At 50.9% G+C, this 21090-nt stretch overlaps 6 protein-coding genes across 6 annotated transcripts; 5 read left to right on the top strand and 1 right to left on the bottom strand.

Moving 5' to 3' along the window:
- Positions 1–233: 233 nt before the first annotated feature.
- Positions 234–833, bottom strand: BP5553_07666 (Uncharacterized protein; the record flags this gene model as incomplete). The annotated part of the gene is made up of 4 exons (XM_032016289.1): positions 234–260; positions 316–627; positions 681–711; positions 781–833. 4 exons carry the CDS (start codon positions 831–833, stop codon positions 234–236), a joined length of 423 nt encoding a protein of 140 aa, XP_031867520.1.
- A 500-nt stretch (positions 834–1333) lies between these two features.
- On the top strand, positions 1334–6208 carry BP5553_07667 (p-loop containing nucleoside triphosphate hydrolase; the record flags this gene model as incomplete). The annotated part of the gene is made up of 1 exon (XM_032016290.1): positions 1334–6208. One exon carries the CDS (start codon positions 1334–1336, stop codon positions 6206–6208), a length of 4875 nt encoding a protein of 1624 aa, XP_031867521.1.
- A 1012-nt stretch (positions 6209–7220) lies between these two features.
- BP5553_07668 (Uncharacterized protein) lies at positions 7221–8369 on the top strand (the record flags this gene model as incomplete). Its single annotated transcript, XM_032016291.1, has 3 exons — positions 7221–7476; positions 7532–7910; positions 7973–8369. The coding sequence occupies 3 exons, from the start codon at positions 7221–7223 to the stop codon at positions 8367–8369; spliced, it is 1032 nt and encodes a 343-aa protein (XP_031867522.1).
- A 602-nt stretch (positions 8370–8971) lies between these two features.
- On the top strand, positions 8972–13796 carry BP5553_07669 (Uncharacterized protein; the record flags this gene model as incomplete). Its single annotated transcript, XM_032016292.1, has 3 exons — positions 8972–9005; positions 9057–11962; positions 12012–13796. 3 exons carry the CDS (start codon positions 8972–8974, stop codon positions 13794–13796), a joined length of 4725 nt encoding a protein of 1574 aa, XP_031867523.1.
- Positions 13797–17437: 3641 nt separating this feature from the next.
- On the top strand, positions 17438–18760 carry BP5553_07670 (Uncharacterized protein; the record flags this gene model as incomplete). Its single annotated transcript, XM_032016293.1, has 2 exons — positions 17438–18670; positions 18722–18760. The coding sequence occupies 2 exons, from the start codon at positions 17438–17440 to the stop codon at positions 18758–18760; spliced, it is 1272 nt and encodes a 423-aa protein (XP_031867524.1).
- Positions 18761–19975: 1215 nt separating this feature from the next.
- BP5553_07671 (uncharacterized protein) lies at positions 19976–20870 on the top strand (the record flags this gene model as incomplete). Its single annotated transcript, XM_032016294.1, has 2 exons — positions 19976–20498; positions 20557–20870. 2 exons carry the CDS (start codon positions 19976–19978, stop codon positions 20868–20870), a joined length of 837 nt encoding a protein of 278 aa, XP_031867525.1.
- Positions 20871–21090: the final 220 nt, after the last annotated feature.

A 21090-nucleotide genomic window follows, 5' to 3' on the forward strand; every position in this document is an offset into this window, starting at 1 on the left:
GATTATTCCAACCACACAAGTCGGCTAATCTGGATATGTTCGTTGTTGGGCTGTATCCATTATTGCTGAGTACGTATTCGAGGTTTTGGTGATCAGTGGTTCCAATACAGCTAGACAATCATCCCCCATACCTCCTGGGACTAGCAGTGGGTGGCTGGGCACAAAGTAAGATAATTTAACTCTGATTGACGAGACTCCTTTATGTACAATTCTATCCACGCCAAATCCACTTATCAATGATCGTCACCAGGTGCCCTGGCCTAATAAAATGTAAGTAATGGAATACAGCATAGATCCGCCGAATGTTCAACTTACCCGTACTGCAAGTGGTCCACCCAGTTCCTTCTCAAGTCCTCCTTCAAACTCCCTTGGTGCAGATGGTTTATCTGGGTAAGATAGCATAACGACGCCGGAAAGTGCGAAGACAGTAGCCACGAAGCAGCCAATCTGGAATATTGCCTTTCCTGGTGTCGTGTACGTATATTCATAAACCGAGAACATGCCGAGGATATCATTGTCTTCATGGACAGGCTCTCCATAGTTTCGACGCTCCTGCTTGTCCCACCAGTCGCCATGGGGATCTCGGAATTGGCGCTTTACTCGAGGCGGGTTGACATATCCTCCATTCTATTCATCATGTCAGCCAATGGCGTCGCAACGAGGGTGTTGAAAACACGAACCATGAGGGGATCCTGAGCCGCCGTCTTCACCCTACAGCGTCAGCCAAAGCTTGAGGCGAGTTGCGCAGCAAGTAAATGCGCGGTATAAGTGGCCACAAACCAAATTAGGATAGTCATATGAATCATCGGACTGGGTGCTAGCTGTTTGAGCATATCGTTGTTGTGTGAATGGTGGCAGTCGAGTTGGTCGAGTCGCCTGCCTCGCAACCCGCAGGGGGGCTGCCGTCGCAATTCGCCGGGAAAGCATCTAGAAACGTAGTCAGCATAGGCGCATGAATTGCAATTGGGGATACCGGAGAGTCTGACCTTGCGTGGCAGTCTCTGGGATGTTCTGTGTGCTCTGAATGCTCTTGTTTCTCAAGCTTCAACGTCAACGAGCTTGCATGAGGTTACCTGACGGCGAAGTAGCGCCTCGCTTAAGTCCTACGTCTACTCGTTCCCTGTCAGACAAGGGCGATCAAATTTGTATTTATGTTAACAACGTGAAATCCACCACTATTTCGTCGATCACGCGCGCAACTTACCTCCAGACATGCGCAAACTTCGCAGCATAAATATTTGAGAGATTGCGCATCTATCGACGTTGGATGCGGCCCTTCAGATGGTGATTTCATTGAGTTCACGGTAGTGCCTCGCCCCTCCCTCTAAGAACTATGACACAGACCGCGTCAGATGCTCAAGAGAGTCAAGCAACATTTGGTACAGAACCACCGCCACCCAGTAACATCAAACCGACACTGACCCCATTTTCTGCAGACAAGCCTGCGACCGATGAGATTCCCAAAACAAATGGTCACCATGATGATAACTCGAAAGACGAAGGCCCTCCCGCGAAGAAGAGGCGAGTGAGTGAGACCGCGCCGAGTCCACGTCGAAAGCTAGAATCACCTCCCTGGAAGAAGTCTGTAGCAGATGGGCCTTCGTCCTTTACACAAGATGGAATTAGAAAGTCTGGCCGGACGAATCGAATACCGCTGGAGCTGCAGCCACCCTCTGCCAAACGTCAGACGCGAGGCGCGGTTCAGAAAACCTACTCGGTCAAAGGCAAATTTGGAAACGCGAACGGAACGCACCAAACGCGGGATACATCTAATCAGCCAGTTAATGGATCGAAGAAGACTGCATCAGCTGGCACGCTCAGCTCGCACCTTGCCCAGAAATCGCCCTCGAAATCAGGCATCTCTCCTAAACGATACCATCGAAAATCCATGCCAAGTGAGCCGAAGCCTACGCCAGGTCGCCAGCACAGAAGGCTATCCGCACCAAAAACCCCTCAGTCTGCACCATCACGACATCTTCCAGAAAGGAGTCGCCGTTCTGAGCGGAATGGTGATACTGGCCAACATGATGATAGCACGCGGAGAAGCTCCCTTAAAGAAGAAGTACACCACGGAGAAAGTCCCAAGGCGAAATTGTCTAGAATAAAGTTTAGGGTCAAACCTGCTTCCTTGCCATTAACACATCCTGGACTAGTTCTACCACGGCCGAAAAGATACGCAACACTAGAAGAGTTCTTGGACGCGGGGAGAAACATTCCGATTGAAGCTGGTGGGCTCCGTTCTTTGGAAGATGGCCCTAAATATACGTCTGGGGGGCCCATCAAAGATGCCGCCCTTATGCTACGGCTAGAAGAGGCTGCCAAACCCGGAGGGCTGCTGAGTCCCGAGGTTTGCTCTATCTATGAACCACCCGAGCCAGAACACATCCCCGAGCAGTACGCCCATCGAGATCATATGAACAGGGCGGCCATCGAATTTCGAAGATTGATGTTCATCGAACAAAGGAAACATCGAGCTTCAGCCAAACGACTTGCAGAAGCTTGTAGGGATGAATGGTATCGGCGGCAACCGAAGTCAGCAGAGCAACTGGAAGCAGAGGAAGCAAAGGCTGCAGAAAATCGGTATCGGTTCCTAGTTAAGACTCTCCAAGCCACGTGGGGAAATGTACGAGCGGAGGTGAATCGACAACGACTGCTGGAATGGGAGGCCCAGGAGCAAGATCGAGTGCGCAAAGCTTTGAATGAAGCTGTCGACAAATCAACCTTGAAGTTACAAGCACAGGGAGCGTTCAGAGATTCCGAATTACCCACGGATGAAGAGGAAAGTGGCGAATCTGATGAGGATGGCGAGCCCGGCTCCGACTCTGAATCTTCTCCGGAAGATAGGGAAAGTAATATGTCTTCTACGGCTTCAGATGCGGACGAAGAGCATGCTACGCTAGATGGAGCAGAGGATGAGAACTTGACGCAAGAACAGCTTCGACAGAAATACTCGAGCCTGCCGAGCGTACCAGCTCAAACGGAAGATGTAGATATGGCTGACGCGGATGAGTCACTACCAACCCCTGGATCCGATTTGGAAGACATATTTGATGATAGCGATGAGTCTATTGATATGGATGATGATCTTGGGTCTAGTGATGAAGAGCGCGGTAGTGCGGATGAAGATGCAAGTGACGAGGATGATGAGGAAAGCGAAGACCCCGGAGAATCAAGTCTCCTTGGGTTTCTTGCCCCATCGGACATTCAAAAGGAGATCGAACTAGACCAGGCCAACCCCGAGTCAACGCTTGAACCTGGCAGCCCAGCAAGCAAGCAGGATAAAAACGAGGATGTAGAGCTATTGGATACTGCTGAAGAACAGCCGTCCGAACGTGAGCCGCTCGTTGGTAGCTCGGAGACTCCCACCGAACCCAACACGGCGGGTCTCGAATCTGTAGAGCCGGCACCGGCTCCCGGCTCTGACCACAGTAGTCTGCCAACCCCGAGAACTACCCAAACAAAACCATCTGAGGTTGATTCCTCATCTTCCGTGGACGCCCACCAAATTAGCCGGCAGGCCACTCAGAGTAGCACGCCGCAACCAGGCAGCCTCTTGAAAACTCCCATTCCATTCCTCTTGCGGGGCACACTCCGAGAATACCAACATTATGGCCTGGACTGGCTGGCTGGCCTCTATGCCAACAATACCAATGGTATATTGGCCGACGAGATGGGTCTTGGCAAGACAATCCAAACCATAGCTCTCTTGGCCCATCTTGCTTGTGAGCACCAAGTGTGGGGGCCTCATTTGATCATAGTTCCAACCAGTGTCATACTGAATTGGGAGATGGAATTCAAGAAATGGTGTCCTGGGTTCAAAATCCTGAGTTATTATGGCTCCATTGAAGAACGCAGAAAGAAACGAATCGGATGGAGAGATGACGATTCATGGAATGTCTGCATAACATCCTATCAAATTGTTCTCCGAGACCAACAAGTCCTCAAGCGTCGCGCCTGGCACTATATGATTCTTGATGAGGCTCATAATATTAAAAACTTCCAGTCGCAACGGTGGCAGGCTATGCTGACGTTTAACACACGAGCACGGCTTCTCTTAACTGGTACCCCACTTCAGAACAATCTTACGGAACTCTGGTCGTTGCTTTATTTCTTGATGCCATCAGACGGTACGGAACAGGGTGTGGGCGGGTTTGCGAACCTAAAAGAGTTTCAAGATTGGTTCAAGAAGCCATCTGAGCAGATTCTGGAACATGGGCGTGAGAAAATGGACGATGAGGCTAAAGCGATCATCGCCAAGCTCCACAAAGTGCTTCGACCTTACTTATTGCGCAGGTTGAAGGCGGACGTTGAAAAGCAAATGCCTGCGAAGTATGAGCATGTCGAGTTTTGCCGACTTTCGAAGAGGCAGCGAGAGTTATATGACAGCTTCTTAAGCCGGGAAGACACTAGGGAGACCTTAGGCTCTGGCAATTACCTCTCTATAATTAACTGCCTCATGCAGCTGAGGAAGGTCTGCAACCACCCAGACCTTTTCCTGGACCGACCTATCATGACATCTTTCCCAATGCAGAAGTCAGCTATCGGGGACTTTGAGATCAAAGAGCGTCTTGTACGCCGGCTGCTTGGCGGCGACGATCCCATGACCAAAGTCAGCCTAGAATTCCTGAATTTGGTTCCGACCAAACATGAGAGGCTTTCCGGGACCGTTACTGCACGAAGCGCAATGCTCAGTGCACAGCGTGTCTTAATGGACATGCGTGAGGCCCAGCGCAACAGAGCCCAGAATGCTCTCACCAATCTTGATCCATCCACTGCTAAATCTAATTTGGTGTACTTGGAGAGTGCTTCTAGGTGGGGCAGGTTTGAAGAACTCCAACATTGTGTTTATCTCAACGCCCTGCGGCGGCAACAGAAACCTATATATGGGAAGCAACTAGTTGAGTTGCTTACAATCGGCGTCAATGACCGCCCTTTCCGACCGAAACCACAGCGGCGTGATCAGTGGCTGACTTGGCTTCACAATAAGTCACCTGCTTTGGCCTCAATGGTGCCGACATTACAGTTCCGGGCCGAAACTCTCGAGTCTACTGTTCGAAAATTTGCCTGTGTAACCCCGCCAGTCGTTGCCAAGGATATAACATCCTTCGCCCTTACACGGACAGGCGTTAAGATGGTCAAGACGGCTATTGACACGTCGGCAAAGGACCCCTTCCACGAGGCACGAATGGGACTGTCGATACAATTCCCTGATAAGCGCCTGCTGCAATACGATTGTGGCAAGTTACAAACCTTGGATAAACTCCTCCGCAAGTTACAAGCTGGCGGTCATCGTGCACTCATCTTCACGCAGATGACAAAGGTTCTCGATATCCTAGAGCAGTTTTTGAATATCCATGGCCACAAATATCTTCGCCTAGATGGTAACACAAAAGTTGAGCAACGCCAGATTCTCACAGATCGTTTTAACAATGACACCCGAATCTTGGCATTTATACTGTCCAGTCGGTCCGGTGGCCTGGGTATCAACCTAACTGGAGCCGACACCGTCATCTTTTATGACCTTGACTGGAATCCCGCTATGGATAAACAGTGTCAGGATCGATGTCATCGTATTGGCCAGACCAGGGACGTACATATCTACCGCCTGGTTTCAGAGCATACCATTGAAGCGAATATTCTACGCAAGGCCAACCAGAAACGCATGCTGGATGATGTGGTTATTCAAGAAGGGGAGTTTACGACGGACTACTTCAATAAGATCTCGGTCCAGGATGTGATGGGAGAGGACTCTGGTCTTCTCGACGGTGATGCTGCTGCAAGCGCCGCTATGGATCGAGTTCTCGGTGGCCCAGACAACAGCAATAATGTGCAACGAGTGCTCGCCCAGGCTGAGGACCGGGAGGACGTAGCAGCTGCTAGGGTGGCTGAGCGTGAGCTTGAGCAAACAGACGCGGCCGATTTTGACGAGAATGCTGTTACCGCATCAGCAACGCCTGCAGCTGTAGACACCCCTCAAGAAGTCGTAGACAGTGTTGCTGGTGAAGGCACCCCGGTGGCATATGAGATGAATGCAGGAGAGGAAGGAGAGGAAGACGAGCTTAATGCTTGGGGAAAGCCGATCAAGTCTACGGATGATTACATGTTGAAGTTCATGGCTTCTGAACTCAAGAACACTCCCGTGGAGCTTCCCAAGGACAAGAGCAAGAAGGGAAGAGATAGAAGTCACCGCCCTCATAGAGTGAGGTGACCGTGTTAGAGTTTGTATACTATGTTAAGGCCTTCTCCGAAGGCCTATTTGTTTTACCACCAAGCGATGTGTATACGAGTATGGGACGGAACTGGCGTTGGGTTATATTGCATTAAGGGGGGGGGGTTGGAAGCAATGGAATCGAGCCCATGGGGCCTCTACTGTACTATACAAGGCTGGAATAGTTTAGAGGACATTGGACTGCCGGTCCAGGAGAGCTTGCATCCATACCTAGTCATTAATAGACTGTCTAATATGACAGTCACAGTTTTTGCAATCGACTGCCGATCTATTCCTATGCTAAATTGAATTCAGTCCCTTTTGGGGCTTGGACGTTAAAAATAGCCTTATGAGACTTGTACTTCGTAGATGATTGGCAGGTTGTTGTATCGTAGGATCAGGCGGTGTGGATTATTCAGCGGACGCAGCACTCCTATTGGGGTGATCAATACGATGTTATGGTGACAGGTCATCAAGGTTTGTTTAGGTGGCGCTCAAAAGCCATGACGTTGATGACTGTGCACGTATTTACCAAACTCCAATCCCAAATAAGGCACCATCCCTTATCTGGCCGTCTTCGCACATATATGCATCTTCATAATAGCTGTGTTCAGCCGTGAACCCGTTGATTCACGGTCTGTAGCCCGAGCTTTTTCCGCTTGCATCCTGGCCGGCCTAAGTGCCGAAGATTCCGGCTTACAGTACACCGTTGGAGAGGAAGTGGCGGGAGCAGTTGCTGAGAAATACAAATTTTTGCATTTGATCTGGAAAGAGGAGGAAATCGAGAATTAAGGTTATCTGCCAGAGTATCGTCTTGGGGTCTGTGTGGGGGTTTCCATCTTGTCGCTCGCCGATCAGCTTCGACTCATACATAAGCAGTACTTACCAACTGTCCTGGTTTTGTTGAGTTACACCGTCAACACGACCTTCTCCAGCAGATTCTATTGAATTAACGACAGAAAATCGCCGCCTGTTTTTAATTGCATCTCAGAGGGATAACTGTTTCCTGACCATGAACTTTTCATCCCCTGCAGTGCCATTGAACGATGTGGCATCTGGTCTCACTCAACTCGGCCATGAGCTGATAAAAGCAACATCGGTCCTTCTCATCCCCACGGAGCTTCTCTACTTCTCGATATATTTCCATGTCAAAGGAGTCTACAAACTTTATAAAGTTCTGACGTTTATGTCGATTGCAGCATTTTGGTTATCCCCACTTGTTGCACCAATATCATGTGGCCCTGCAAGATGCCTCCAGAACTTTGCCAGTATGCCCAAAATCAAAACAACCCCTCATTTTTTGGCTTTGCTAACAGAGTTAAGTTGCTATTGGGACAATGAAGCTTCTGGATATCTGGGTACGCCGCCATTCTCTCCCTACCTACTCCGCGGGAAGGCGGCCACCGGACTGGCTATACGCTCTCATTGCAATGACAGAGCTCAGATATGAGAGTTTCACACCAAATAATGTTCGTGTTTCAATAGACCACGAAAATTTCAGCGAACCCTTGCAGTTAGGTATCCATATTGCAGCTTTTGTTTTGCTGCAGGCTTTACCTCAGAATTTACCTACCATTTTGGCGTTCGAGGTGCTATTATCCATTTATATTATATGGACAGGTCTACAGCTATTACTTCGATATAAGAGTAGCCCAGCGCTGTTTGGCCCGTTATATTTGACCGATAGTCTGACAGGCTTCTGGTAATGCCCCTCCCATTTTGAAGGATCTGGCTAGATTATGGACTAACTAAATGTAATCCAAGGTCTGAAACATGGCATAATGCGTTTGCTTCTCCATGTACATCACTGGCATATCAGCCGCTGCGACATGGTCTCGCCAGATGCGGCGTTCCAGTCGTAATAGCACGCGCCCTGGGGGTCATCGGGGCTTTTAGTTTAATGGGGCTATTTCACGCCTATGCTCTAAGCCCCATTCTCACTCATAAAGCGCTCTTCCGAATTGGAGTATTCTTCCTCCTCAACGGAGTCGGCACCGTCGTAGAAGCTATGATTTGGGGCCGAAAGAGACACTGGGTGAAAGCCACCCTCGCGTGGATTTTTGAGACTGCTCTTGCGAGTTGGACGGCGAGTGGAATGAATATTCCCAGCGGGGTGTCAAAGGTACCTTGGAAGCAGGTGTGCAACATATCGGGCCTTTGAAGACGTCCCTTTCCCTGGAACAGAGAGAGAGGGGATTTGGGGCGGTCCTTGTGGAGTTGCTGGCCCTACATTTTTAGTGGAAAGGCCCAAGTATCTGATACCCGGGATTTAAAGAAATTATCGATCTAAGGAGTCCAAACGGATAGGACGAGGTAGCCGATTTAGATTTGGAAAGTTCGGGGACTTTGGGCACAGTTGACATTTTTAAATACCCGTATATGCGTTTATGAAGGGAGGAATAAATATAAGAAGATCATTGGAAGCCACTCCGAGATGTATTACATGGAGGATGATTGTGAAATGACCGAAAAGACGATATAGAGCTTCGTAGCCAGGCTTGGAAGATTCCTTGATTGGCTACTACTATAATCGCATTGTTCGTCTAATACAGTGATATGTTGATGTCCCTGACCTCGTTCGACCCTGGAGCTCGGAGTGCTTCGCCGCTCACCGCCTTCTAGGTTAGGCAATATCACCTGGCAATACTCCACAAGCTTCGTGTAGCATTGAAACTATTGGGATAATGCGATCATGTCCTTTATGATATACATGTTTACATGATAGATGAATAGTGATGCGAGGGCACAGAATATTTTCAAGCAATGGAACAGCCATCCTCAAGCTCCAAGGTTACAGGTAAGAGGTATTTATCCCCGAAAGATTCCCACTACTAACCAACGCGTGTAGTTGAGTACTTTGACCCGCATGGAGTATACCAGCTCCTCTCTCCAGGACTGCTGCCTCGGCTGCCTTTGCGAAATCTACACTGGGAGTCTCATGCCGGCCCATTACGTTCCATATCCTCCCTCCACGTCGACCTCATCCCCTCTGCCCAAGGATCGCGTCCTCTGTCCTCGACGGGCACACCTGCTAGTAGCAACCTGAATCTTTCGCGGGTGAAGAGCGAAGACTCGGCAGTAAGCAGTGATGATGGATTTCGGCCACAGGCTTTAGGCCAGGCTGCGGTGGACAAACCGGAAGCTGGGGCAGAGCCAGGACCGAAGCCCATTGTCAAAGAAAGGAGACACCAGATACCAGGTCTACGGCAGACCCCATATCTCAAGGTCTTTTTCTTACGATGCGATGATAATGAAACGTACAAGACGCAAGCTCGGAGGCAGGTCCGAGAATGGATCAAAGAGCACACACCGCCGGCGCAAAGCACATCGAAACAGAGCAAGCAGGAAAACCATGATGCTTATGAATGGGTTATAGTGCATGTTGTCGTACCCAATACGTCTGCTGCAACGCAGCCAAGGACGAGTGGGAAGGGTTCGGAAGGGGGTTTAACTACTGAGAAAGCCACGGCACGTTGGAGAGGGGGCGGTTCAACCACCATATTGGAAAAGCTAGGGGCAGATTTCAATAGCTCATCAAAGTCTGCGCCGGATCGAGTCGCTCAAATCCGTATTGGCGTCAACGACGTACCCTATGAGATGCTCCCTCGTGTCGTTCCAGCAATTCCAGGCTCATATACCGAAACACCACAAGATAACGAGAATTCTTGGCAGGATCTCATCTCAAAATTAAAGTCTTTGATTCTGGCATCGTTTGATATGCGCGTCACTCAATACGAGGAAGATATTCGCGAAAAAGATGCCCAGAGGACGTTACCTGGATGGAATTTTTGTACTTTCTTCGTACTTAAGGAAGGTCTAGCAAGAGGATTTGAAAGCGTGGGCCTTGTTGAAGATGCTCTAGTTGGATATGATGAACTTGCAGTTGGTCTTGATACTATTATTAGGGAGCAAGCTACAACGGGCCCTGGCCCTCAGCATGGTGGCTCTTTCTTGCCTTATACGGAGGATCTCAAAACTCAAGCGCAACGAGCAAAAGCTGCGATACTCAAGGATACGTGCCAGGAGGAAATCTCCACTGAACCGGATGAGCCTATTGATCTCCAATCAAGCCCAGAAGCCACCGACCAGGATGCGGACGAGATACCTGTGAATGCATTGAAGAAGCGCTATCGAGAGCTTATTCTCTCAAATAATATCTCGATTTTTGACTTTCGTTGCTACATTTTTGCTCGACAGCTATCTCTATTGCTCCGCCTTGCGAACGCATGGTCATCCCAGGAGGAATTGCTTGCAAAGATTAAGGAACAACGAGTGTCAAGTTTACAGGGAGTGGCTGCCCGATTGCCTCCCTCTCAACCTTCAGAGGAGGGAGAGCATCTTGCCGTGCTTGCTGAAATATGTAACAGATCCATGGATTTTGTTGTAGCTATTGCGCGTATTCTACGTGATGACATCTGGGCATCTCAATCACAAACCAAACAATCCGCTGGGGCGGAAGATGAAAAGATCAACTCTGAGGCGGAATTGGACCCTATAATGGTACAAGTTGTGGATAATATCGCTTCGTCTTTCACGTTTTCTGTGGCACAACAAATCCTCGCACAAACATCTACCAAAGCCCTGCCTATTCCCCCATCGACGCTAGCGCCTCCAGGTGCTAAGATTGGCCTTGATGGGCAAGAACCGAAAGCTTCCATCCCTGAACCTAAGACTATGATGCATCCCGCTCGTAGCAGCTCTCTTGCAATCCGCTCACCTCCTCGAGAGCCTCCTAGTCCTGGAGTGTTCCCGAGGGGTCGAAGGTCCAGTGTACCTGAGCAGGGAGCATCTTCGACTTTTATCAAAGCTGGGCTTGAGGAGCTGGCAGCGCATAGAGCAGAGCTCTACCTGCTCTCACGAACTGTGCTCGAACGGGAGGGGAAAGAGCGAGGGTGGAGCGCTGGCTGGGATGAGATACCGCAGATCTGCCATAAAGAAGAAGAAATGGAAGATGTTGACCTTTCAGAAGAACCCACTAGTGAAACTCAGAAACCGGAAACGTCTTCAACAGTCCAACCTACCTTGCACGGAATTAATAACAAGCTTCTAAGAACCGCCCTTGATAATGAAAACGACTTCTATCGGCTCTACGAGACTATGACGGACAAGGCACTCCGCCACTATACTGTGGCAGGCCATACCCAATCCGTGTCGGCTTGCATGGCTGATCTGGCTGTTCATAAAGATAATCTCAAGGATTATTCAGCTGCGGCGTCCTACTTCTATCGCATAACAGCATCCTACGGCGACGACGGCTGGGCAGAGGCAGAGCTCCCAATGCTAGTGATGTATGCCAGATGCCTCAAGGAACTTCAACGTAAGGAGGAATATGTCCATATTGTGCTGAAGCTTTTATCGAAGGCCGCTGCCAGTGAAAAAGACAGACAAAAGCGAAAATCAAGTTTACGCCTTGGTGGCCATGCCAATTTTGGCAGTGAAGAACCTATATCAACCACCTCTTATATTCATGAACTCCTGCAGATCACAAAATCTTTGGGTCATGAAATACAAGTACCTCTTGAGAACTTTTTCAGTCGGGTTGAGGTTGATGGTACGCCTCGGTATCACGCGGGAAAAGATAGCTTTGCTATTCAACTCCGGTTTCAGTATCTGCTATCAGATGATTTAGCGGTTGAAAAGGCTAAGGTCAGGATAAACGCTCTTTCTGGAGATACCAGTCGTGAAATTTGGCTCGAAACAAGTGGCCCCTCCATTTTCAAAAAGGGCGATGGAACATTGTTGGTACAGAGTAACGTAAGTTCCCTATTTGGATTGCTATTGATGGCGCTTACCCATTATCCAGGTCATTGTGCCAGGGCCATATACGGTCAGTCATGTGAGCCTCTATACCAATAATATTGCTCTCCATTACGAGCATGTGACCGCGCCCTTGACCCCCTTCAAGGGGGAGGTTTTCTTCAAGTGCCCAAAACTCCTCCTCTACCATCGGCCAGAGGCCTTTGATGTCAGACTGGTTGCCTCAAAGCATATGCATCTGGATCATAACCGGTCGTTAGAACTCGAGCTCGCACCCGGTTGGAACGAAGTAACTAGTGGGGTGTTACATATTCGAGCCGCAACGGCAGGGCTCAGGCTTCAGACTGCTGAAGTCAAGGTTGTCGATGGCTCCCTTGAGCTCTCTAAAAAGTCGGAAGCTGGTGTCATTCGCTTTGGTCCCCTTGCATCTGGCTCCACCACCAAAATCCGGCTGCCGTTCAATCTCGAACATGAAGCAAATGACATTACGCTCAAGCTGGAATTATCTTATACCACTGACAAAGGAACTTTTTCCTTCGCCACTACACCATCGGTATCTATTATACTTCCCCTGGGGGTCAATGTTCATGACGTTTTCAAACACAGAGCACTTTTCTCTAAATTCACCATATCATCCGCAACTTCCAGTCCGCTCCGATTATTAAGCACCACGTTGGAAGGGTCTGAAGTCTTTGAAGCCCAATCTGGTGTTACACTCACTCGTCCACTGATGATTTTCCCACGACAGCCTGCGTCGATGCTGTATAAGATCACCAAACGAACACCAACGACCCCTTTACCACGTTCTAGCTCGCATAAGGACCAGAAGTCGACATCACTATCTCTCGTTCTTCACTATATTTGCCTTGAAGAGGAAATTGACGATGCGATTACTAAAAGCCTTCAAGCGGCACACCAAGATACCCCATTGCATCAATATTCTCGATTAATTATACCGACCGTCATTACCGAGCTTCGATCCCGTCTATCGCCGTACGACTTCGAGAAGATTGCTATTTTGAGCGAATTGTCCACCTCGGTCCTGTCAAATATCAGATGGCGAGACCGCTTCTTAGGCCTTGGCCACGATGAAGACGAAGACCAGGACATTGCTACGATGTTATCCGAGAGCCTTCAAACATGGCAGCAAAACACTCCCAGTATCTCGTTGATGCCAATAGGCATCGGGAAAGACACCCTTGTAGACCACCGGTCTATAATCATTCCGGTTGGCATCCCCGCCGTCACAGTTGTTCACACTGCGGACCTGAAATTGGCTGGAATAACAACCGTATGCTCTAACACTGTCATCGCGGTAGCTAACCAGCCCATCTCGGCGTCGCTAAAGATCAAGTGGACAAGACAGTGGGATGAGGAGCATAAGCCGGACGACATTCAAGCACAGGATCTCGAATTCTATTACGAGGTGTCAGGGGCGTCCGATACATGGCTCATCGGTGGAAAGCGAAAGGGCCATTTCACAGTGCCCAAGGAATCCGGAGGTGGAGAGATTGCACAGAGACTTTCCTTCCCGGTAGTTCTCATTCCATTGCGCGAAGGCACCTTGCCGTTTCCGAATGTGGATATCAAACCAGCACCCTTGGCCAGGGTCAACAAACCTGGTGATAACAACGAGGATAGCTCGCGTGGAAATATCACATGTGAGACGGATTATAAGAATGTTGGGGAGACTATTAGAGTTATAAATGACGCGCGGAAGACCACGGTTAGTCTGGATGCTAGTGGGCCCCAAGGGGGTGCTATGCTGCTTGAGACTGAAGCGAGAGGGACGATGAAGAGGGTCGGTGATGGGTTGATAACGGCGGAGTGATTAGAGATCAGCTATTAGATCAATATAATGGATGTGATGATATAAATCTCGGTGTGATCTTGAGCTCGCTATGAACTAGCAAGGTAGTGATGGAGGTTTTGCGTATCTGTGCCAGCCATGAGAATCAATTTCATATCATCCTGACCGGGAATGCAAAGAAGTCAGCTACCCACCACATCAGGAATGAGATGTTCTACGCCACAATCAAGTTTATTCTACGGAATCGCCGTCTCTATACTTCAAACCCCGCAATATGACGCAAACCCATTCCTCCCAAACAAATCTGTCTCACAAGCCAATCCGCCCAAAAAAAAAACCAAAAGCAAGAATGGTTAGGGTAGAGTTTCAGTTGAACAATGTAGCTGATAAGCCCTGCTATATGAATAAAGCTTTTGCACGACAGACACTCTTGTGGCTGCGATCAACACGTATCCATCCAGCAGTGGCTTCTCCATACCCTACCTTAAGCAGTAGCTTCCTCAAAATCCAGCACGAGTCCCTCCCAAACCTTCCACATAAAGCGAAGTTCTCGGCCTGTACGATACACAGCCAAGTCATCCTCATCCTCATCCGTGGCATCTCGCTCGATTAGAGGGGGATTTATCTGCGCATCCTCGCCGTTCCCAGACTCGCCGTCATAAGCACTTGCCTATACAGCATTGAAAGACATGCTCGGTGCGCCCGCGCCCCCCCGCGCTCTTATACATCAGCTGCCAGGGCTCTCGCGGATAGCCAGCCCGCGAATTCAAGCTTCCGGATAGCGACATTCCAGAAGTCACAAGCTCGAGGGTCGGTGGGTTGTGTAGCTAACTTCGTGGGAAAGGGTAGGTTATACAAAGTACGCGCATCACCCACAGAAGCGGATGCGGGGGAGATAGATAGGGATCTTTTGTTGGCGTTGGGCAATGACAGAGTAGTGAAAGTATAATGCAGGACCTTGGATGCCTACTTAAACCTTTTATACTGTGATTATTATGATATCAGCGCATGCCTATCTATTTTCTTGGGGCGCGCGATCTTGTGAAGGAAAATCTTAAGGGTCGGGTGGTACATGTACAGTACGTACAGTACATGTACGGACCGGGTCAAGGGACGCGGTGGGAATCTCGGGACGATAATTGTAGAGTACACCATCTTGCATCCTTTATGTATCTTACCTAGGTACCTTACGTTGTGTATGAAGGACGAAGTACGTAGTTAAAGTCGGGGAGGATTCCGAAGGATGTCGGTTAGCGGCGTGCTGGAGGCGCATGGGACTTGATTGTGATGTGGTGATTGGATTCCCTCATCTGATGCGATGTGCGACTGCGAAGTAGGCTGACTATGAATGCGGAGGGGGGTTATTTGTAGATCTGTTGGTCTTGGTGTAGGTAATTAAAGAACTTGTGTGTAAGTGAGGAGGTTGCTTGGGCGTTTGTGCTCGAGTACAAGCGGTGATAATGTATCTGGCAATATTGAGCTTTGAGACCGGAACATAGGTATTGATTGGATAGGCTAGGTTTTGCCTGAGTAGTGAGTGGCTGCTCGGTGGGGATAGGGGCAGAATAATAAGATCATTACAACAAACATGCTAGGTACCTACTCTACCCTACGGAGGTACTGTATTCCTCTGTTATGCTCCTCCTGGTGCTTTACGGGAGTACAGGCCTTTTGCTGTCTACATGATGAACGAGATTGATTGCAGCCAAGGATGCTCTTCCAATCTAGACTCCCGAACTGCCTTCTCCAGAAATCTACCGCCGCTTGGCACTTGGCGCCTTGGACCGAAGGAAAAAGCAAGTCTCTCTCTCTCAGGCTCTCTCTCTCTTCCTCTCTCCGACTCCCTCAGATGCCCTCCAGCCTCTCGCTCATCTCCCCCCAACGCCCTCCGGGCCCATGTCCACGGGCATCCCCGTTAGTGGCGCTGATCCAACGAACGTTCATGCACTGCGCGCCTGAAATAATCACTCGAGTCCGGGCAATCTCACGGCAGGCAGGGCTATTTATTTCCTGGCCCCCTGGACACCGCCCAGGCACGGCGCCCTCATTGGGCTGGGTTGTATTTAATCGGCGGCGATCCGATGCGATGCGGTGTGGGGAGCAATCTGCGTGGTTCCTCACCCGGCGCCCACATCATCTCCGGCGGCCGGCCAATATCCAAGGGATTGGCAAGACTTCAAAGGTGTTGGCGCTGGGGCTGGGCGGGTGAAATTGGGTGTTGGAGATTGGGAGACTGGGAGTGCTGGATATTGGAGAGCTGGGCGGGCTCTTGGAGTGGTGAGTGCTGGGAGATTGGGAGACTGACTGTACGTACTGGCGTGTTGGTAGCAGTACTGTACGGTACGTACTGTGGGAAGGGGTGATGTGGCAGTGAGCCATCGCAGTGCCCGTGATAATGACCGTGACGATGGCGGTAATACCAGTGGCACCACATGGTCTGGTTAGCTGTTACTCTTTAGCAAGTGTGAAAGCATGAGCAGAGACCAGGCCAAACTGATAAACTTGCATTTTGACATGCCACCACGTACGGCACTGTACCACTGTACCACGTAGCACGATGTATGTATCAGGAATACAGAGACAGCGTCAGCGACCGAGCGAGTACCGGTGCTACTGACTTGTTGCTCCTGTTTGACCACTGCTGTGACCACGGTGACCACCCCCTAAGCCACCGCCTAGCACCGCCCAAGCAACCGCTAAAGACTATGGACGAACTACCGCCTAGAGTAGCAGCAGCCCACCGCTAAACTGATCTCCCTCCCATCCCCCCCCCGATCCCCTACAGCGTTCGACACGAACTAACCCGACTTTTTTCCTGTTCCTGTTCCTGTTCCCGCTCGCTTCGGGCCCATTCAGCCTCTACACGGCCTAGCGCAGCCAGCTCCCGGGCCAATCTGCTCTCCCCATCGCGCGGCCAGCCCACTAATTCGACCCTGTTCCTGGCTGCCGCTCAGCACCCCATTGGCACTGGCTCTGGCTCTGGCACTGACTACGCGCACTGCACTGCTGCACCCGCACCCGCGCCCGCCAGTGTCCACCCCCTTCACCCTTTACCACCGTCTTTTCCTCCCCATCTCCACCCTCCCTCCTCAACGATCTCTTCTTCACGTTCATCTACGGTCAACCCATTCCCTCCCAACTCTGAGAGTCTTGACTCTCTACCACATTCCTTTGGAACACCGGCTTTACGATCTCTTCCAGTCACCCTGCTGTTGAATCAACTCAAAACCCGCATCTTCCCCCCCAGCCCAATCTACTCATCCGATCTCTTCGTGGTGAAAAATATCCGACTTCAGTTTCTGAAACGTGCTGTTGTTTGTCAAGGTACGCCCGCTGTTTGTTTCTCCCTCACCGTTGGTTTGGTTTGCGACCTATCCCCCCCAACTAGGGATTGGATCTGCTTGTCACCGACACTTATCAATGCGCTGTCAATAATGCCATCGTCGTCCTGCCCTTTTTCCCTTCTACCCCTTACGCGCGTCAATTAATTGCGCTGCGCGACTCTCCTGTCGCGATAAGATCGGAATGCTAACCAGCCCCCTCCAACTTAAAGCCCTTCGACCGCGCCCCCATCTACGAACCTCACCGTCCAGCAGTCCTCTGACAGACGCGCCCCCGGTCCTTTAGTCGTCGAATTCACTTCACGAATCCGCTTCTTCACAATGAAGTTCACCCAGATCGCGCTTCTCAGCGCCGCAACTCTCGCAGTTGCCCAGCGCCACAACCACGCCCGTCACCACGAGCATGTCGCCAGACGTGGCTCCCCCATCGAGGCTCGCGGAGCGACGTACACCACCACCGTCGAGCCCCCCACCGTGACCGTCTACATGCTGGATGGCAAGCCAATCTCGTCGGATGATGTCAAGGCCGGCGTCGCCTCGGGCAAGTACTTCTTGGTCGGCGACACCGTCCTCGAGGCACCATCCAGCGTCGCGGCTCCTCCCCCACCCCCTACTTCCTCCGCCGCCCAGGGCGGTGCCTTTGCTGAGAAGCCATCCCCCAAGCCGGAGCCCACCACCACCAAGGCACCTCCCCCACCCCCTACCACCACCGCCGCCGCCGTAGCGGCTCCTTCGGTCGCTGCCCCAAGCACCGGCGGTGGTAATGGCGACACCAGTGCAGACTTCCCCAGCGGCAAGATCCCTTGCTCGTCATTCCCTTCCAAATATGGCGCCATTGACGCCGATTGGTTGAACCTGGGGGGATGGACCGGTATTCAGCACGTTCCTAACTACAAGCCGGGAGATAGCTCCATCAGCTACATTGAGGGGAAGAGTGGATGCAACGCAAACACATACTGCTCATACGCCTGCCCAATTGGTTTCCAGAAGACTCAATGGCCAGATGCACAGGGAGCTACCGGACAGTCGATCGGTGGCTTGTACTGCAATGCGGACGGCATGCTCGAGCTCTCCCGACCCAGCGTCAAGCAAATCTGCGAGAAGGGCGCCGGAGGTGTTACCGTCAAGAACACCCTGAGCAAGAAGGTCGCCATCTGCCGTACCGATTACCCTGGTACCGAATCCGAGACCATCCCAACCCTCGTCGGTGCGGGAGAGACCCAACCCCTCACCTGCCCTGACTCCGACACCTACTACACCTGGAAGGGTATGAAGACCACCGCTCAATACTACATCAACCCCGCAGGCGCTTCCGTGGCCGATGCCTGCCAGTGGGGAACCGCCGGAACCAACCTTGGTAACTGGGCTCCCGTCAATGTCGGTGTTGGCAAGCACTCTACCGGCACCTTCATCGGAATCTTCCCCAATGCTCCCACCAACCCAGATGGAAAGCTTGATTTCAACGTTGCCATCAAGGGTGCCGTCACCGCCAAGTGCGAATACAAGAATGGCCAATACTATACCGATGGAAACGTCACCCCAACTGGTTGCACCGTGAGTTGACATCCTCCAAAACTCATCTGTATATTTACTAACCAGCTCTAGACCGGAACCACTGGAGATGTGTACTTCGAGTTCTCGTAAACGGATCGCCCGTGCGAGTCTTCTTGGTGCATTCCATATTCTGCCCATGCACCGAAATGATTGGAATCCCGTGACTGCTGCTGTTTCTTTAGCTCCGGTCTGGGTTTTCCATCCACGTCAACGCCAAAACAGGTGCCGCTAGTGAGCGGCCAGAAACGTCTAGATATCCTCGCGCTCTGGTTCCTCGGCACTCCCCCCGTGGTCTTCTACTTTCCTATGTATCCAATGTTAATGTTTGTTGTATTACTGTCTAGTGGCTGGTTGCATTTGCCCGCTTCAATTTCTCCGATGGTTTGGAGGAGGTGTCATGGAGCGTTTCTTGATATTAGGGACGCGCTGGGTGTTCTAGGCCGATGGATGTTCTTTGGATGGAGGTGCCATCTCTCTGTCTCAACTCTGACCACCAATTTTCCAAGGAAGGAAAAATATGCATGTCCTTTAACCGGCGGCCCGCCGTGGGTTCTTATGGCCTACATCGATCTGGTGGTAGTCTAGCTGGACAAGCAAAAAAGAAAGAAAAAGACATTCGATCTGTTGCACTCACGAACTCTTCTTTTCCCTGATCTGCACGCGCGGGGCTATGTTCCACCTTTTGTCTCTGATGATATCTGCTTTGACGAGCATAGGGACTTTTGAATTTACTTCGATTCACTTCGGCCTATGTACATAAATGAGAATGGGTTACGAACTATAGTGGGCGTATAGGTGAAAATCCAAAATTGAATGACCTGAAATGCGTCTCAGAGCGTGAACCACCCACAACTGCCGCCACTTAATACTTTATTAATAAATACTCCGTAAACAGAGCGGGAGCAGCTGTCCGTAAGAGCACAACAGAGTGGACGGTTCTTGCATAGTAGGGGACCGAAGCCTGGCAATAAGCCGACCCCCACATTATTCACAGCTAGACTCGGTAAACATGCAGCTTGTGTGTAAGTGTCGATGTGCAAGTAGCGAGTCACAGGAGCCACAAGAGCGCGATACCCGCGTCTTGTGACGACCAAATTGCGTGCGGGCTGGGACATGCAGAATATCGGCGCATTTCACCATTTCTTTTCGATGCGGGCAGGATAACACCATACAGCGGCATACAATTGTGGAAAGGAGCTGCCGAGAAACCTTTCAAAGTTTCAAGCCCCCCGGGCCTCGCTACCCTAAGCAGTCGGCATTTGTGGAACAGGAGCATTCAGAGAGCATCGAGGAGGGTATATAGCCATGTCAGCCGCCAACAGCAAAGGAGGAGCTGCCCCTCCTGCAACCCCCAACTCTGCAAGAGTGCGAGACTCGCCAAAGGCTGTCGTCCGGCCCCAGAGAGGCAGCACTGACGATATCCTCCAAGGACGGACGCAGGAAGCTGCTTCGAATAACACCTCCCCGCACTACTCGGGCCCGGGCGGAACCTCCCACCGGCGAGCAAACATGCTTCGGTCGAGCGCCGCTACATATGCGGAACCAGAGAGCAGTGCGGACGAGGAGACGAGTATCGTCAGGAAGCCCGGCGGGCAGAATCCGAATTACCAGTCCACGGCACAGAAGCCTGCAACGGCCTTGCGGTCGCGTCCTAGCACCGCAAGCATACGGAGAACGGGGCGTGTCTACCAGCCTGAAGACGATGCCAATAACGACAATGGGAGTTTGGCGGATGAGCATATGTCGTGGTGGGCGCGGATCCTCTCGGAATATGGGTCGATAGAGCTCGAGAACAAGGGCAGCGTGGCCAGGGACCATTTGGCTCTCGGTATGATATCTCCCTAAATGGCCTTGCAAAAGCAGAATGCTAACATTGCTCTGTCCAGAACGTACCTTTCTTGCGTGGCTACGGACTTCTCTGGCTTTCGCTTCTATTGGCATAGCCATCACACAACTGCAAGTCCCCCAACTTCCCGCCTTCCATTCAAGTGAGAAGAGCACCACTAACAGGATCCCCCAGTTTCCGACTCAATGTCACGGCTATAGACAGCCCCGCCGAGTCATACCAACGCCTTCGACACATCGGAAAGCCCCTTGGCGCGACGTTTTTGGGCATAAGCATCGTGATGCTAGGCATCGGGTTCCACAGATATTTCGAATCTCAACATTGGATAATACGGGGGAAATTCCCGGCGAGTAGGGGGAGTGTGGCGTTGGTTGCATTTATTACGTTTGCATTGATGGTTACGTCCCTGACTGTGGTGGTGGCGGTAGAACCCAGGGCGTTTGAGAAGAGGTAGGGGGGTTATTGATACGTAGATAAGTTGAGGGGGGGTTAATGTATAGTGTATATGACGGCGTTATATTACGGTATGGGGTTATCATTAATGGGTTTGGTAGGAGTCGGGAATTGTCATTTG

This window comes from Venustampulla echinocandica (assembly GCF_003357145.1).
Source record: "Venustampulla echinocandica strain BP 5553 chromosome Unknown scaffold_6, whole genome shotgun sequence".
NCBI lineage: Eukaryota > Fungi > Ascomycota > Leotiomycetes > Helotiales > Pleuroascaceae > Venustampulla > Venustampulla echinocandica.